This window comes from Petromyzon marinus, chromosome 44 (genome assembly GCF_048934315.1).
Source record: "Petromyzon marinus isolate PM22_M1 ecotype Great Lakes invasive population chromosome 44, UKy_Petmar_22M1.pri1.0, whole genome shotgun sequence".
NCBI lineage: Eukaryota > Metazoa > Chordata > Hyperoartia > Petromyzontiformes > Petromyzontidae > Petromyzon > Petromyzon marinus.
In genome coordinates, this window is record NC_133710.1 from 6,457,540 (window position 1) to 6,475,697 (window position 18,158).

At 47.4% G+C, this 18,158-nt stretch overlaps 1 protein-coding gene across 1 annotated transcript; it reads right to left on the bottom strand.

Annotated features, from left to right (window-relative positions):
- Window positions 1-2,890: 2,890 nt before the first annotated feature.
- ATP6V0B (ATPase H+ transporting V0 subunit b) lies at window positions 2,891-17,350 on the bottom strand. Its single transcript, XM_032970964.2, has 9 exons — window positions 17,038-17,350; window positions 16,568-16,636; window positions 14,635-14,683; window positions 11,942-12,025; window positions 9,639-9,716; window positions 9,069-9,138; window positions 8,624-8,675; window positions 8,203-8,393; window positions 2,891-7,227 (listed from the first exon to the last, which is right to left on the bottom strand). Exons 2-9 carry the CDS (start codon window positions 16,632-16,634, stop codon window positions 7,201-7,203), a joined length of 618 nt encoding a protein of 205 aa, XP_032826855.1. The 5' UTR covers window positions 16,635-16,636; window positions 17,038-17,350; the 3' UTR covers window positions 2,891-7,200.
- Window positions 17,351-18,158: the final 808 nt, after the last annotated feature.

Below are 18,158 nucleotides of genomic sequence, written 5' to 3' on the forward strand. Positions count from 1 at the left end.
AGTGTCTCATCAGCAGTGTCTCATCAACAGTGTCTCATCAACAGTGTCTCAACAGCAGTGTCTCATCAACAGTGTCTCATCAACAGTGTCTCATCAACAGTGTCTCAACAGCAGTGTCTCATCAGCAGTGTCTCATCAGCAGTGTCTCATCAGCAGTGTCTCATCAGCAGTCAGTGTCTCATCAGCAGTGTCTCATCAACAGTCACTGTCTCATCAGCAGTGTCTCATCAACAGTCAGTGTCTCATCAACAGTGTCTCATCAGCAGTGTCTCATCAGCAGTCAGTGTCTCATCAACAGTCAGTGTCTCATCAGCAGTGTCGCATCAGCAGTGTCTCATCAACAGTGTCTCATCAACAGTGTCTCATCAGCAGTGTCTCATCAGCAGTCAGTGTCGCATCAGCAGTCTCATCAGCAGTCAGTGTCTCATCAGCAGTCACTGTCTCATCAGCAGTCACTGTCTCATCAGCAGTCAGTGTCTCATCAGCAGTGTCTCATCAACAGTGTCTCATCAGCAGTCAGTGTCTCATCAGCAGTCAGTCTCATCAGCAGTGTCTCATCAGTAGTCACTGTCTCATCAGCAGTCAGTGTCTCATCAGCAGTCAGTGTCTCATCAGCAGTGTCTCATCAACAGTGTATCATCAGTAGTCAGTGTCTCATCAGCAGTCAGTGTCTCATCAGTAGTCACTGTCTCATCAGCAGTCAGTGTCTCATCAACAGTGTCGCATCAGCAGTGTCTCATCAGCAGTCAGTGTCTCATCAGCAGTCAGTGTCTCATCAGCAGTGTCTCATCAACAGTGTCTCATCAGTAGTCAGTGTCTCATCAGCAGTCACTGTCTCATCAGCAGTGTCTCATCAACAGTCAGTGTCTCATCAGCAGTCAGTCTCATCAGCAGTGTCTCATCAGTAGTCACTGTCTCATCAGCAGTCAGTGTCTCATCAGCAGTCAGTGTCTCATCAGCAGTGTCTCATCAACAGTGTCTCATCAGTAGTCAGTGTCTCATCAGCAGTCAGTGTCTCATCAGTAGTCACTGTCTCATCAGCAGTCAGTGTCTCATCAACAGTGTCGCATCAGCAGTGTCTCATCAGCAGTCAGTGTCTCATCAGCAGTCAGTGTCTCATCAGCAGTGTCTCATCAACAGTGTCTCATCAGTAGTCAGTGTCTCATCAGCAGTCACTGTCTCATCAGCAGTGTCTCATCAACAGTCAGTGTCTCATCAGCAGTCAGTGTCTCATCAACAGTCAGTGTCTCATCAGCAGTCAGTGTCTCATCAACAGTCAGTGTCTCATCAGCAGTCAGTGTCTCATCAGCAGTCAGTGTCTCATCAACAGTGTCGCATCAGCAGTGTCTCATCAGCAGTCAGTGTCTCATCAGCAGTCAGTGTCTCATCAGCAGTGTCTCATCAACAGTGTCTCATCAGTAGTCAGTGTCTCATCAGCAGTCACTGTCTCATCAGCAGTGTCTCATCAACAGTCAGTGTCTCATCAGCAGTCAGTGTCTCATCAAGTCAGTGTCTCATCAGCAGTCAGTGTCTCATCAACAGTCAGTGTCTCATCAGCAGTCAGTGTCTCAACAGCAGTCAGTGTCTCATCAGCAGTCAGACTTAAACCATTGTTGATTCAATACAGGATAACTCTGGACAAGTTTCGACATTCAGTGGCTCATCAGTAGTCAGGCTTGCACCACTGTTGATTCAATACAGGATAACTCTGGACAAGTTTCGACATTCAGTGGCTCATCAGTAGTCAGACTTGCTTGAATCAATGCTGAACTGTGAAGATGCGCATGGGCTATACATGTCGCTAGCTCGACGCAAAACTAAATAATACACAACACAAACTAATCAATAGTGTAATTGTGGAGAATATACAAAACAAAAGGCAATGTATTTTTGTCATTATTGCAAATCCTCTTTATTATGATTATGCTATTACATATCTACCATAAATTGAAATTGTTGAGCTTTTGCTGGTGGCGCGGATTAACGGAAGTGTCCGTAGCGCCCTCCTAGCGTCTGCAGGATTCACGTGAACTCAATTTCTCGTCATGATATTTGTTTTTCTCAAGTTATTTTCAAAATGTGAAATTTTGTCGACTTTTATTCATTATTAAGGATAACACGTGTCATTTTAACCAATATTTTTTTTAGCAGCCCGTACGTTTATTGGACGAAACCGTCCATCCCTCCGGTCAACCAGCACAACTTTTCATATTTTACGACACTTTTAAAATATTTGTGGAAATATTTTCGATGAGGAAAAGTTGACTTTCTATTAATTTCCCCCGGAAAAAAATACAATATATTTTCTACAATATTTAGCATAAACGTCACATCCTCAGATGTTGCAACCACGACCTTAGGGTTCCCATGAAATATTGTGTATGTTATATATTGCATTACGTATTTTCGTTTTTTTATCAAAAATCAGTGGTGGTATCTATAAATGGATTCCCAAGTTACTATATGCACTTAGAATAGTTCACCCGGAATATCCCCTGAAATGTAACAAAAAACCTTGTTTGCAGGCTTTTATATTAAATGTATTCAGATTTGAGTTAATATACAACAAAAACACTGCACACAAAAACGAACGTCCATAATAAGAGTTTTTTTTTGGGTTAGATCACTTAAATGTGTCGTTAAAACCCGTCAGCACGCAACACAGCCAACTAGTAAGGGTTTGTCACGTAAACAGAACGTGGCAAATTCGTCACTAGTACAGCATTAACCGCTGTGTTGGAGAGCCAAGCCACAACATTTACAATCCGAGAACGACGTTTCGCCAGTAAATTACAACTAGCTTCATCATGCGACAGCCAGATTTGTGTGGGAAGACGAACGTATCAGCGTGATGTCGTTTTCAATAAGTGTCCACAAGCAGACAGGAGCGTCACACTATTTAAAATTTTAATTGAGCATTGCAATTTACAACAATTCCCACCGCGCGTCCGTGAATATTCAACACGCGTAGATACTGGGGGGGGGGGGGGATTGGGGAACCAAATCAATTAACGGCACAGCCCAGGGCAAAAGCAACTCCCAGAGTGTCCTCGAAATGCCGGGATAATCCACTCACTTTCCTTACAAACCACCAATAATATTCCACAAAGGCAAAATTTTGCGCATTTACAACCAGGAGTTGCATTTATATTGCTTGGTATAATATACACAAAAAGCAATATAAAACAATCAAATTACAGTTTAAAAAAAATCACAAGCCAATTTTGCAACACACACAATTCTTTGCCACAATGAGTTGCAGCACGGTACCAAAGTGGGACTGCTGTCCTGGCTTGTGATAAATCTGCACCGAGTGCAAACGCATCCCGTCATCAAATCAGCATCCGCATTTGCACGCCTCTGGCGAGCTGTGCGAACGTGATTTTACATTCTCTTTTTTTAGGGGTCCCCCCCCCCCCAAAAGTTTGTGTGTGTAAAAGGAGCAGCCCTTCAAACCGATTACTCACATCACCAGAGGGAGATCTATCGGGCTCTTTTGGCCTACTCTTCCACACCAGCCAGACATCTTAAAGAGGTGGGAGTACCCATACTTCACCCACACCACGCGTGACCTTGCCGATCGACCCCACTTCCAATGCGTGCGGGACGTGGTGGCATTTCATCCACCCATGCTATTTCGAGGACACAGCGCACAACCCCCTGGCTGTAACCATTTCAAAGAGGAAGGATAAGGTGGTGGTGGTGGGGGTCATAAAGTTCGTAAGGAATCGCGCGACACTCAAGCGACAAGCAAGCCACTCAATGCGAGGAAACGGTGCACCGTGGCAAGCCTCTTAAAATTAAATACAGCACATCGAGGGTTTTTGCTGCCACACAACGAGGTTACCGCTACTCTCACACGACTGCTAAACCACACCGGAGCCAGGGGAGGGTGGAAGGAACGTTTAGACGAGCACACATTACACTACACACGTTTCGCACGTCAACTACACCACTTCCAAACATTCAATTCTGTTTAAGCCATTTACACGTGGCAAGAATTAATACAGCATTCCGAAACGAACAAGGTTGCCGTGTGTCTCTTTGTATTGATCGGCTGCGTGCATTTTAACAAATCTCAATACTCTCCCGCACCTGAACATAACGAAAGAAAAAAAAGATGCAAAATTACGGAAGAGTTATTTTTTTTAAGGGAGCCGATTTGCTGCCAAAACAAATCAGACCAAACCTTTCAGCGAAAGAAGACTTGGGTCTACTCTGTTTTTACTTAGTTGTGATTCGACAGTTGTTTGTGCTCAGGTCCGTGTACCCCAGACGCAACCGAAAGCAATCGTGATATAATCGCTCGCCTCAAACATCTATTCGTCTTTGAACAACGATACATGTGGCATGATGCTAAACACATGACCGGAAAAATTACGGCCGCGCGGCTTCAGTGCAGCAATAACTAAATTGCAGTGCAAATAAACAGGTGAATTGTGATCAATGCAGTCAGCGTTGTTTATTAATGGCTAAGCAAGCCGAGATGATAACCGTTTGGAATGTCCCACTGTCCTCGGCAAAACTGTGACAACCTCGGATGTGCACCGCCACTGGTTGGGTGGAGTCAGAATCACATGTTCAGTCCTCGAGTTAATCCACTGCTGGCTGAGGGCCTCCTTATGCTGTGTGGGTCATGGGTGTTATTTGACCATAATGCCCGCTGGGCAGTGCTGGTTGGTGGAGTATAGATGCTGAACTGCCGCCTTCTGCTGGCAATGTAGCCCAACAGCGGTACTATACAATACAAATTTTGTACGTTGTGATCGCCCATCCAAACATTATCCAGGCTCGTCTCTGCTTGGCTTACGAAACAGGACACATTCCTGGTGATTGGCGATTACATTCTGAATCCAATCATGGAATGTATCAACGCTGGAAATTTTAATAAAAAAAACCCCCACATGTTACAACGTCCGTCACGCTTCTCCGTTGCCACGTGTCCCACGGCACACGACCCAGCACGTGGGTGCGCATAGCCCGAATGTGCATGGCCAGAGAGTGCAGATGAAAGCGCGCGAGCGCATTGGCAAGCGAGCACGTACCAGAGCTGGAACCAACCACGAGAACAGCAGCGATGTTGGCTGCAACCGCAATCCCGATATTGTTTTTTTTTGTTGTTGTTGCACTTGCATTGCGATTGCAAAGTGACGCGATAACGCATTTGTAACCGACTCCAGGTCTAGCACACGCACACACACACACGGATAGACTGACACAATTGGAAACTCCTCCCCAACTACCGATGACCAGCTCTCGTTCAGAAGCACATGCCAGGTAGTCTACATGTGGCCTGCTACGAGGCACGGATCGACCGTGGAGATTCGTAAAGCGGTGTCCGTGAATCGGCGAGTCCGCCCCTACCACGGTAGGCGTTCAAAATCGGCAACGGGCACTCATCTCAAACAGCTCGCATTATAATGTCGCACTCATTAGACACCAGTGCTTGCAACAAATTAACCACAATACCTTGCTGATCTCGTCAATGAGTAGGAGCATAAGCTGTCACGCAAATTCCGGTCATCCTCGCAAGCAGCGGCTTTTGGCTAGCCATTTGGACAAAGACGGTCACCGCATCGCGCGCTTTCAGAGGCGCTTCTGCAGCCCTCTGGAACGCTCTTCCTTTCGATATGCGGAAGCCACTGGAGCTATGCACTTTTAAATAATCTCGACTGAAAACTCATCTCTTTACAACTGCTTTTTGTGTTTAGTTTGTTATCCTTCCCCCCGCACCACCGACTAGCACGGTCGGCTACGTACGGTGCGAAAGAAGTTCAACATACGTACAAATAAGAATCGGTGCGGATGAAACAGAAATCTATGTAAAAGGAACAGCCCTTCAGAGCGAGAGAGCCTTGACGCGATGGTAGTGCGAGTGCGTCTCGCGAAGCGGATCTGTTTGTACTTGAGCATCGACTCTCCCGGCAGTGATTGTTCGCAGTGCCGGCCCAATGGTCAGACTGGAAGAGGTTAAACTGCGACAGGGGGAGTTTCGAGTTGCGAGTCTCTGTACTTAGGTGACCTTGGGTACGTGTACGTCTTTGTACGTGGTGGACACACACACAAAGTGCACCGAGCCTGGCACAAACACCATGGTGATATTACCACCACTTAAGTGGCGAAAGGCGGTTGTTGTTGTGAAGGTGCGTGTATCTTTGTTTTATTCAGGGTATTAATGTGTGGTTATAACTGCTATCTGCAATTTCGACCGCTTTCATTACAAATTACACAATTATAACTGTAAATGACGCCAGTTCTGGCGGGTCACACACACCCAAGCAGAACTGGAAACTTTCCCCTGACAATCTGGCAGCTGCCCACACATGCACACGTCAAGAATTCTACACCAAGACTGCCACCCCCCCTCAACACGGGATTGTAAAAATAATCAAGTGGTCTCTCACCCACAATACCTCGTTGGGTAGTTCAATCTTAAATAGACGCTCTCATATCAATCCCTCGGAAACAGCTACGATCGGCGAGGACTGAATCGAAATGTCTCGAAGAGCCTTCAGGTGCCGGCAGAGGAGCGAGGATGGCTCTCGTGCAGCGGACCGGTTTGTAGTCACGAATAAACGCTGCGCCTGCGGTGATTTTAGCGGTGGCCGCCCAGTGTTAAGCTTCAACAGGGGGAGTTTCCAGAGAGCGCGCTCGTAGGTGTCCTTAGGCAGATGTGTGTATGTGCAGGGTGGGTGTTCGAGTGCAGGGTGTGTGTGCAGAGTGTGTGTGTGTGCGGGGTGGGTGTTCACGCGGGGTGTGCACGCATGTATGCGTGGGCATCATGCGGGGCAGTTGGTGTATAGGGGTGTGTGCGTGCACATGTACGGTGTGTGTGTGTGTATATGCATGTGGGTTGTGTGTATTTGTGTGGGTTGATATGTGTGTGTGTGTCTTTGCATGTGTGAGTGGGATATGTGCATAAGTGAATGGGTATACATGTGAATGATGTATGTGTGGGTGTATGTCTTTGCGGTGTGTATATTATGTGTGTGAGTGTGTGTGGGTTGTGTGTGGGTCTATGTATAATGGTTGTGTGTTTAATGTATGACAGTGTGTGGCTCGTGTACAAGCTCGTGTGTATACACATGTATGTACGTGTGTAAGTGTATGTGCATGGGATTAGGGTTAGGAGTCGTGCGTTCGCTGGTTGTGGACTGAACGTGCGTTCTGGTCACCAACAGCAGCTGTCACTTGTAAGGCTCAGTCTCCCATTTTCACTTTCGATGTCTGCGTAAAACACAAACAAAACGATGCCAGCAAGTAAATCATTGTCCTTTCCCTGCACCTCCGATTAGCAAGGTTGGCTATGTATGGTGCGAGAGACGCTTAACATACATGCATATAGTTGCTTGGTAAATGCATACACTGCAATTTAGTTTATTAATCGACCCAAAATGATAATCAGAGTTGAATCTTTTTTATCCAACGTGTTACACATATAGTCTAATAAAGAATTGATAATCGATAGAGTAATCGATCACTGAATTAATTGGATAGCCCAGCTCCAACAATGTCCATCGTTACCGTAGCGCCACAGCCCCATAACCGCACCCCTACAGCCCCACCTACAACCCCACCTACAACCCCACCTACAGCCCCACCTACAGCCCCAACTACAGCCCCACCAACAACCCCACCTACAGCCCCACCTACAGCCCCACCTACAGCCCCACCTACAGCCCCACCTACAGCCCCACCTACAACCCCAACTACAGCTCCACCTACAGCCCCACCTACAGCCCCACCTACAACCCCACCTACAGCCCCACCTACAACCCCACCTACAGCCCCACCTACAGCCCCACCTACAGCCCCACCTACAGCCCCACCTACAACCCCACCTACAGCCCCACCTACAGCCCCACCTACAACCCCACCTACAACCCCACCTACAGCCCCACCTACAGCCCCACCTACAGCCCCACCTACAGCCCCACCTACAGCCCCACCTACAGCCCCACCTACAGCCCCACCGACGACCCCACCTACGACCCCACCTACGACCCCACCCATGACCCCACCCACGACCCCACCCACGACCCCACCCACGACCCCACCCACGACCCCACCCACGACCCCACCCACGACCCCACCCACAACCCCACCCACAACCCCACCCACAACCCCACCCACAACCCCACCCACAACCCCACCCACAACCCCACCTACAACCCCACACACAACCCCACGTCCGCCGCCCACCTGCAGGATGGAGACGATGACGCCGAAGAGGCCGATGGCGCTGCCGAAGATCTCCACGATGAGGATCTTGACGAAGAGAGAAGCGTTCTGCGCGTCGGCAAGCGCCGCTCCACTCCCCACCACCCCCACGCACACTCCGCAGAAGAGGTTCGAGAAGCCGACGGTGAGGCCGGCCCCGAACATAGCGTAGCCTGTCGGGAGAGGGGCAGCACAACACAACAATGTGCCAAAGTGCACTGCGGCACACAATCATGCACCAGACGTGGTATTGGCCACCCTCCCCCCCCCCGCCCCGCGAGCCATGCCGGCCTTGTTAAGTGCTTGCAAGCAGAACTTGCTCCAAAAGTCTGTTGAAGGCTATATGGGGGACCTCTGTTGTTGCTGTATTGTGCCGTACTGCGGAATGCGTGCCGTGCCGTACCTGCGTGGTAGTTGCGGTTACCAATGAGCTCAGGGATGGCTCCTTTAAAAGGCTGCAACACAAAACAATAAACACAGGCATTTACAGACACGTACACACACGCGGAGCCACAAGTAAATAATATGCAGTAAAACCTTGGATTGAGAGGATAATTCGTTCCGGAAACGTGTTTGTAATCCAAAGCACTCGTATATTAAAGCACTCGTATATCAGTTGTGATCACGTGATGCTCAGCAGACAAAGCGTCTACGTACTACTCGTATTGCAAGACCTCGCTCGTTTATCAAATTAATATTTATTTAAAATTTAGCTCGTCTTGCAAAACACTCGCAGACCAAGTTACTCGCAATCCAAGGTTTTACTGTATAAGGATGTACACATGCGTCGCCAAAAGTAAACACGAACATATTCCGCTCAAGCGGTGGCATTTAGTTTGGTCGCTCACCTCGGCGAGGTTGCTGATGACGATGGCCATGATGATTCCATAGATGGCGACGGCTTCACAGAAGATGATGCTGCATGGGAAAAAAAGAGAGGCAGGGACGGAGAGCGGAGAGAGCGTTGGGGGAGACGTACCGACCGGTCACCGACATCAAAACAGCTTCAGGTACGACTGCTGGACGCCCCCTTTCACATGGTTACGCATGATGCATCGTGGCTTCGCGCTTTACACGCCACATGATGGGAAAACCTACGATCAAATCACCCGGACTGTGCCCCGGTCTCGTCAGATCACGGAAGCGAAGCAGCACTGGGCCTGGATAGTGCTGGGGGGACATGGATGACCACCAAGTACAACGGCTTGTCACGTAGCCAATGCCGTATATCCCATGTTTTCTGACACAGCCCAGACCTTCTGTCGTAAAGACAACCACCCACTGCTACTGCCTTCGCACAAAGCACTGGAACTTGTTGACAGACGCCTCCGATTCACCTACCCTGGTGCATAAACTGTCGCGAATCATAGCTCCGCTGAACCCAACCGGGTCACCTGACTGGGCCTCTTGGGGCTCACCTGACCAGGTTCTTGGTGCGGATGCGCGGTGCCTTCACTCCGCCGCCGATGATGCTGGAGCCGGTCATGTAGATGCCCCTGGGGAAGAACGCGTGCAGACGAATATGAGAGCGTACGTCGCGTGCGTCGGGTGGGGGGGGGAGGGGGTGCGTTCACGCCGTTTGCTTTGGGAACCGCGTCGACACGGCCGTGTGAAACTATCGAGATAATAGCGCTACCACCAAACCGCGATAGTCAGCGGCAGGTCGGTGAAGCGTTCTAAAAATACACCGACAACCAACGGGGAATCGGGGAGGCCTTCATCTAGCAGTGGGTAGATCACTGCTGCTCACGAGGCTGCACACAGTAAATTCAAATTGCAGTACGGTATTGTTCACAATACAATACGTACAAAACAATTATGTTTATATGCACACGTTCATAACAAGAGACGACAAGCTATGACAGCGTACGCGGCACAAGAATCGCACTGGGACGTGGTAAACTTGAGATTTCATAATCAGAATACTTATTCATATTGGAGGAATAATTTGGCGAGTGATCTACCGTCGAGACTTTGCCCACCCACAAAACCATTTGGGCAAGGCCGGTGGGCCCTGACAAGACTGGGTGGTGATCATGGGTAATTTGTGGAGTGTGTGCCTTAGCCCGAGTGTTTGTATTTGCGGAAAAGTGGTTTGTGGCATCATTTTGCAGGAAAAACTTCGTACATTTTCATGGAAAAATGTGAGGAAAAACAGTTTTCCACGAATACACAAACCAGAAGTCATTGTTTACACAAGTAAACGCGTGTGTGTGTGTGTGTTTGTGTAAAGTGTTGATTTCTTGGCAAGGGCACAACACACCAACAAAAGCTCCTTCCCTCCCTCTCTATACGCGCATTATTTCTAAGCATGGATCCAACAGCAGTGAACCTGTTTGGCCAAGATTCTCACAGTCGTGTGCGCGCGAGCACACACCCACCAGACCAGTCTGACTCAAGCTGACTCAAGGTCACAGCAAAGCACACCGCAAGTCACATTCACGGGTGAGGACGGATGAGCAGATGAGCAGTTGATGTTGGAAGGACGGCAGATTTTTTTAGCATTATAACAACGAGATAATCACATTATTACTATTAACCATCAGCGGCTGGGATCAATCCACTGATGGACAGAGACCTCACCAAGCTATCGACATCTCTCACCAAATTGAACTTACAATGTAAATGTATTTAAGTAAGTGTTACATATACAACGAATACGATACATTTCATAATAGTCCTGAATAAATATTAAACAGAAATAGTAAGCTCAACAAATACATTCCAATAAAATAACACCAAATACATCTGAATCAATTAAGATACATTTATTAATTTCATAAATCCACTCCTACATGTCAAGATTAATTTTCGTTTTGGAATATACACACAAAACCAACTTCCAAAATCATAACAATAATGCGCCACCATCTATCCACTGCTGGATGAAGGCTTCCCCAAGTCGTTGCCATCTCCCATGCACCACCTCCCCCCCCCTCCCAATGCTTCTTTACACAGTTTGCATCTTTTGTTACATTGTCATTGCGATTTTGTAAAAAAAAAATAACTTAACGAAAAGCTACATACGGACGTACCCACAGAAGAATGTTACTGTATTAGCATGTTTTATTTTTCCTGCTGTGAGATATGGATCAGAAACAAGTGCCAAATATCCATCCACCCTCTATGTTGGATCTAGCGATAAGGCTGTTGGAGCCCCGCTCTGGCAGCCCCCCCATCTCGATCTCCCCTCCACCTCTCACCACCTTCACCATCCCCCCCACTCCACCACCCTCGCGGATCAGCTGACTGTGGTTTGAGCTCGTCCAGTCTGCAGTGCTCCAAATCCCCCCCCCCACCAGCCTTGCTCGGGTGCCGCCCCTCCCTCTTTCATCTCAACACAGTCATGTTTAAAAAAAAATAATAATCTTCAGGATTTATTGAAGTGCCCAAATAACCGCAGATTATGTTGATTTAAACTAAAACTATTTATTTTATTTTACCAGGAAAGGCCCACTGACCTGGCCACAAATGAATGCTTAACGAAGTGGCTTACCATGTGGAAATATAGAGCAGCCAAATACTCTAAACGCATGTCTCTAGGTGCTCTAAACGCTTTAGCCGGTGGCTAGGTGGTGGTCTCTCCATCCCGATTGCGTTATCGTGCCCTACGCATATTCGTTAGCTACAACCACGTAATAAATTTGTGAACGAACACGTGAGTGAACGAGTGAGTAAGAGAGTGAGCGAACGAATGAACGTATGAGTGGGGACCTCTCACCAGGCAGCTCCGACCACGGACAGCGAAATGGCGAGGCCGATCCCAAGGTTGGCCCACATGTACGGGGACGTCTCGGTCAGGAACCTGACGGCAAGAGGACAAACGGCTTGTAGGCAAGTCACGGTTCCGCTCCGAGCCAGACGACAATGGAACACAGATGACACCAATAACGGCTGCACTCGGAATAACACTTCACCACTGTTACAGTGTGATGTAACACTTTAACACGTCGCTTGACTTGCAACCGGAAGTCTCGCGATGCCATGTCGGAGTTCAACTCAGCCCTTCGTTGCTCGGAGGTTGGCAAAAATGTGAGCCAGTATTCACGTGGGACATTCACCACCTTATAAATGTTCAATCAATTGTCAGCCACGTGGACAGGAAATAACAAAAAGGCTGGAATAGGAAATAACAAAAAGGCTGGAATAATTAAGGGCGTGTGACTACAGTGCAGCACTGAGTAAATTCTTGTGCAAACAAGGGGTCAATTGTTACGAATGCAGTTAACATTGTTCTTAAGGGTCAAGCTGAGAGGTCGATCATTTGTACATTTCTGACTATCCTCGGCAAAACTGTGACAATCGAACGTTTGCCCAACCGATGGTAAGGTGGAAGAATAATCACTGGTACATGTGTACAGCCCTTTTGTCAATCCACTGCTGCTGGATGAAGTCGTCCTGATGCCACGTTGGTCATGGGGGTTGTTTGACCAAATGTCACCACGACACTGGTCAGAGCAAAATGGCAAAGAAGAAAGGGCCCAGAACTGTTCCAGATGTCACTCGCCAATGACGTGAAACCCGTGACGAGGATTCGAACTCTGCTCACCAGGCTCGTAGCGCAAGTGCGATGCGAATCCGGCAAAACTTGTTAGAAAGGGCTTTTAGAAAATTAATTAAAAATGCGTTAAAAAAAGGCGGTAAATTTTTTTATAATTGCGTAGACTCATTCATTCGAATCCCATTTACAGCCGTCACCTGCTTCACACAGCCGAAGTAGATCGCAGAAAGCTAACGGCGGTATGGAAAATTATTAACATTTTCAAGCGATTTATCACCGGGGTGATGTTTGCACTTTGAGCAAAGACAGTATTAACCCAATTTCTCCACATTAAAACATTGAACAGCTTCACTATACAACACTGTACTTAACCCTAGCCCTTTCATCGATTGGTATCATATCATGAACGCAAAGCCGTTCGTATTAAACGACAAAAAAAATCGGCCGTGACAAACGTGTCAATCATTAATGTTTTAGGTCATCACTGGTGGTACAAGTATTTTAAAAAATAACCTCGGTAAAACTCAAGTAGTCATGCAATCCACAAAGCTAATAGGAGCACTATCTGTGAATGTCGTGCTCAATCCACTGCTGGAATGAAGACCGTCCCCCATGCCGCGTCGGTTGTGTGGACCGATCGACCAAATTCCATTGAAGAGGCGATTCTTTTTACCGCCCTGTTTGAATTGCCTATCACCGATGTTCTGCCGCTTTTGTTTAAACTCATTCATACCTTCAACCCACAGGTTAATATTCGCATACATTTTGTATGAACCCTAAAGCAATTGATTCTTACATGGCCCATGCAAAGCACGCATCATGGGTGTTATAAGCCTTTATTTTAATAGATGCGTCGTCACATGCCGAGAGAGTGCATCGCAACTCCAGCATCTAAGCACTCTCTCACTCTTACAGAGGCGGCAGGCAGTAGTGGCCAGATGACTCAGAAGTGAGTGCGCAGAACTGGCATTCAATTATGGGTTAGACTCCGGATACCACCTGTGATTAAAGCGGGTTCCCTCGTGGTGCGATGTTGACAGGTCTCAGTCTGATGACCAGTGACTGAGAGAAACCCATACATTTCCTAGACGAGACCCACAAACTCGTAATGAGATATCTATAGATAACAGGTTTTTTGGGGTTAGATCACGTAAATATGTGTCGTTAAACCCGCCACCACCGGACAGAGCGAATTAGTAAGGTTTGTCACGTAAACAGAACGTGGCCAATTCGTTACTAGTACAGCACACCGGTGTGTTGGAGAGCCAAGCCACAACATTTACAATCTGAGTACGACGTTTCGCCAGTAATTACAACTAGCTTCATCAGGCGACAGACAGAGGGGTAGATGTGATGACAACACTTGTGCGCTTCTCTTGCATCAAGTGGTGGGGGGAGGTTATCGAATGCATATAAATGACTATGGGTATCTATAGATTTACAGAATAAGTTGTTGTGATTAAAAACCAGGTTCTCAATTCGAGTGAGTCGACGGGCTCATCCCAGTCACCAATGACTGCACAAAAATAGTCCCGTAAAATTTGGATCTGGACTTAATTTTTTATATGAATTTTTTTTTAATGAATGGATTGCTCAGTGTCATGATGCATACAACACCAAAGGCATCATCGGAAACAAATTGGTTACAAAGTTAGATTTTTTTTTTAAACAACGCAATTCAAGAAACCAATGACCAAGGGCACTGGGCATCAGAGGGCGGACACGACCTGCCACTATCACGCTTCTCCCCCCCCCCCCCCCGTTGTGCTCTGTTTACAGTAAGCGTCTGGTATCACTAGCACATGCACGTATACACACATACACGCACGCACGGTGAGCCTGCCCCAACCGAAAAGCAGCCACAACCGGCACGTGCCACCACTAAAACCGCCCCATAGCGGTCGAGTCCTCACCATCCGATGTCGAACCGGAATCCGAGGTCGAAGATAGTGTAGCAAATCCCTTGGGGGGTGGTGGGCAGGAGGGAGGGAAATGCACGAATGGGTTAGCGTGGTGGGACAAATCGGAGGTTTCGATGCTTGTTCAGGTATTTTTGTTCACGTCACACATGCCGGAGTTCTTTTAGAATGAGCGTCGCGAAGATGGGAAGGTGTGATGGCAGGCTCAGGGAAAAACAAAGTGTTAGATCAGTTCCAAAATTAATGAGCTTACGACCAATTCACTTGAAATGCACATGTCACAGAAATGACAAGCGAAGCAGGGCTGAATCGTGTAAAGTGCAGTTTCCAACTCTTATTATCCACTCTATATCTTTGGCCTATTCATGTGTGAAGGGTCATTTCCCAAAAGTTGTCTATTATATATTTGCCAAAGCAGCTGCATCACCAAATAATACTTCCTTTTAAGTAGTGTGTTGCATGTGGAAAGAAACCAGAGTACCCGCAGTAGACCCAGCAAGCATACGAGTGGATAATAACACTCAAATACTCGCACCGATATGTTAGCAATGAACAAAGTGTATGTCAGTGTCATACTGTGGCAAAATAAAGGACAACAGTAATCAACTCCCAGTGAATGTTCATGTGGCTCCATGATTAAAAAAAGGAATAAATACATCCACAATGAATCTCGATAGGGCCCGTGGTTAATCACCATGAAACCCATTGAATATGTAACGTTGTCATCATGGTTAAAGAAAGAAAAATCTTGAGTTAACTACCACGACCATGATTTGAATAACACCAAGAGACAGACAAGGAACACGTGGACTTCGAGTATAAACACAAGTTCGAGGACACCGCTATAAGGGGCGCGGTCGGTGGTCGAGAGGGATGACAGAGTAGCAGCCAAAGAAGGGAAAACGCATCTGTGAGAACGTTCCAACACGTACTGGGGGTGGTGGAAATGAAATAAGCGAGATGGATTGTTGCATCGCAAAACCGTGAGAGATGGCAATGGCAATGGCACCGGGGGAGGCCCTCATCCCAGCGGTGGGATTTATCGTGGCTGACGACGATGTGCGATGAGCTCTCAGCGAATGTGAAATAAAATAAAATGACCATGGTTCAATAAAGGTGCGAGTGGTCGTGCACCCGGGTGAACTCAATGTTGACATCAAGCTTCAAAGTCAATCTCAATGCTTACTCATGGCTAAAGAAAGGAGACACAACGAAAGAAAATCACTGCGTGTCTTGAATGGTTAATAAAGGACTCCACTCGCCCACTGTGGATGACCATGTGCCCCGCGGTTAAACGCCAATTGCAATGAATCTACATGTCGATGTATCACCCAAGTTGAATTAACATACCAAAAAAAATAAGCACAGGGAATCACAGCGTCATCTGCGGTTAAATAAAGGACAATCGTGTAACGAATCCAGTGAATGCCAAAGCCCCCGCGATCACAGCACAAGACATTCACAACAGTGAATCGCAATGCCTCCACATCGGCAAATAAAAGGACACATAAAAAACACCATCAATCTGCACGTGACCCCCGCCCCCCAAATTGGTTAAAGCGATGAGGTCCACTCGCTTTGATTACAATGCGACCCGCGGCAAAAAGAACGTGCAAATCAGTCATCACGGTGAATCCGAATACTGTACTCCCCCCGTGTTTCACTAAAGGACGCACCCACGGTGATCACCGTAAACCCCCCTCACCCCCTCACGGTTATACAAAGGACTATAAAAAAAAACTATTCAACAAACGCTTAAATAAAGGTGAACATCTGAAACGCGCATAATTCGTACTGACCCACACTGGTGAAATAACGGGACACATCAAGACGGACATCGGCGGGCACCGTGGCGAAAGAAAGGTTACGTCAAGGCACAACTGGTAATGTGGGTGACCCCCGTGGCTAGATCCAGGACTCGACTCACCCACGATGGTCAACGTGCTCCAGAAGGCGAGCGAGACACCGCCGTAGAGAAGAGAGAGCGCGGCCATGACTGTAAGCACAACACAGCAGCAGCATCCCTCATCAATGTCACACCCACTCGTCGTCACAACTGCAATCAACAATCATTACAACACATGATATTACGACGCGCATCTCTCTCTCTCTCGCCGGGCTGAAATCAGCGTTTTGACGAATTCTAAAAAGCCGTGGGCAGGCCTTGGAATAGAAGGCCTTCACCCCAGCAGTGAATAGATCATGATTGACGGTGGCGATGAGACTGATGTGAATCGCCAAGGCTTAGATGAACCCCGCGTCTAGCAGCGGAGAGATCACGGCCGATGGTGATGACGACGGTGATCGTGTGACGGACGGCGACCCCCGCTTCGGAGAGGCCTGCACCCCCAGCAGTGGAGAGATCATCGCCGATGACCCACAGGCCCCACTCCTCACCTGAACCACCGCGACAGCTCCGGATCAGATCCCCCGCTAATTCAACCTCCTCGCTCAACCTCTTCTGACTCTGCGGACCCTGTAAATAATAATAATGACGACGACGACGTCGTAGTTGTGTCGACGATCGTGTAACTTGTTATTATTTAACAACAACTACTTCTACTACTAATAATAATGTTTAAGCGTTATTCTTTAATGGTTAATTTCCCCCTTCGCGTCTCTCTCGCTCCGCTTCTTCCTCTGGCCGGAGCTCGTCTCTCTCACGTGACTTTGTGACGTCGGCGCGCACGTGACTTCGGTGACGGGATGACGTCCCGAATTTAGTTTTTAAACCATCCCCCCCCCCTCGCACCAAAGACGTGACTTCATGTCCACCCAAATAGCTTCTTCAATCGTGAGCGATGATGACGTCAGCACAAGTAATGACGTCGCAGAGGCACGAGGCTAAAATGCGATGACGTCATACACGTGATCAAAGAAGGTGCTCTGAAAATGACGTCACAACCAAGGTTGACGTCAATCCTTCGTGAATGTCACTGCGGCAAAAAATAACTACGGCGAGCGGGGAGGGAGTACAGCGGTGATTTTCGCGTTTTAATATTACGTGTTGATTTAAAGATTTTTATTTTTACTTTATTCGATTGTTTACAAAGTTGTGTTTATGTGAACGAAAGTTATCACTCGCATTCGTCGAATTCTAGAATGAATATCGATATCAATCACAACCCGAATAGTTGTCGTGGCAGTTTTTCATTCATAGTCGAAGCTTCTTAATTACGAAACATTATATAAGCAGCATTCACACGCAGTATCTATCTGTCCACATAAAAAGTACCGTGTTTGTAATAAAACCCATTAGTTACACGATCGTCCGGGAGGGCATCATTTACAACAGCAATGATTCAAATTCGCGTTCAGATGCGCTTCTGTGGCCGTCTGGAACGCTCTTCCTATATTCGGAATCCACTGGGAGCGATGTAGTTTTAAATCGTCTAGATTGACAAACTAATTTCTTGAAAACTGCTTTTAGTATTCCGTTTGTTGTCCTTCCCCTGCACCTCCGATTAGCACGGTTGTCTACGTACGGTGCGAAAGAAGTTCAACACACATACATACAT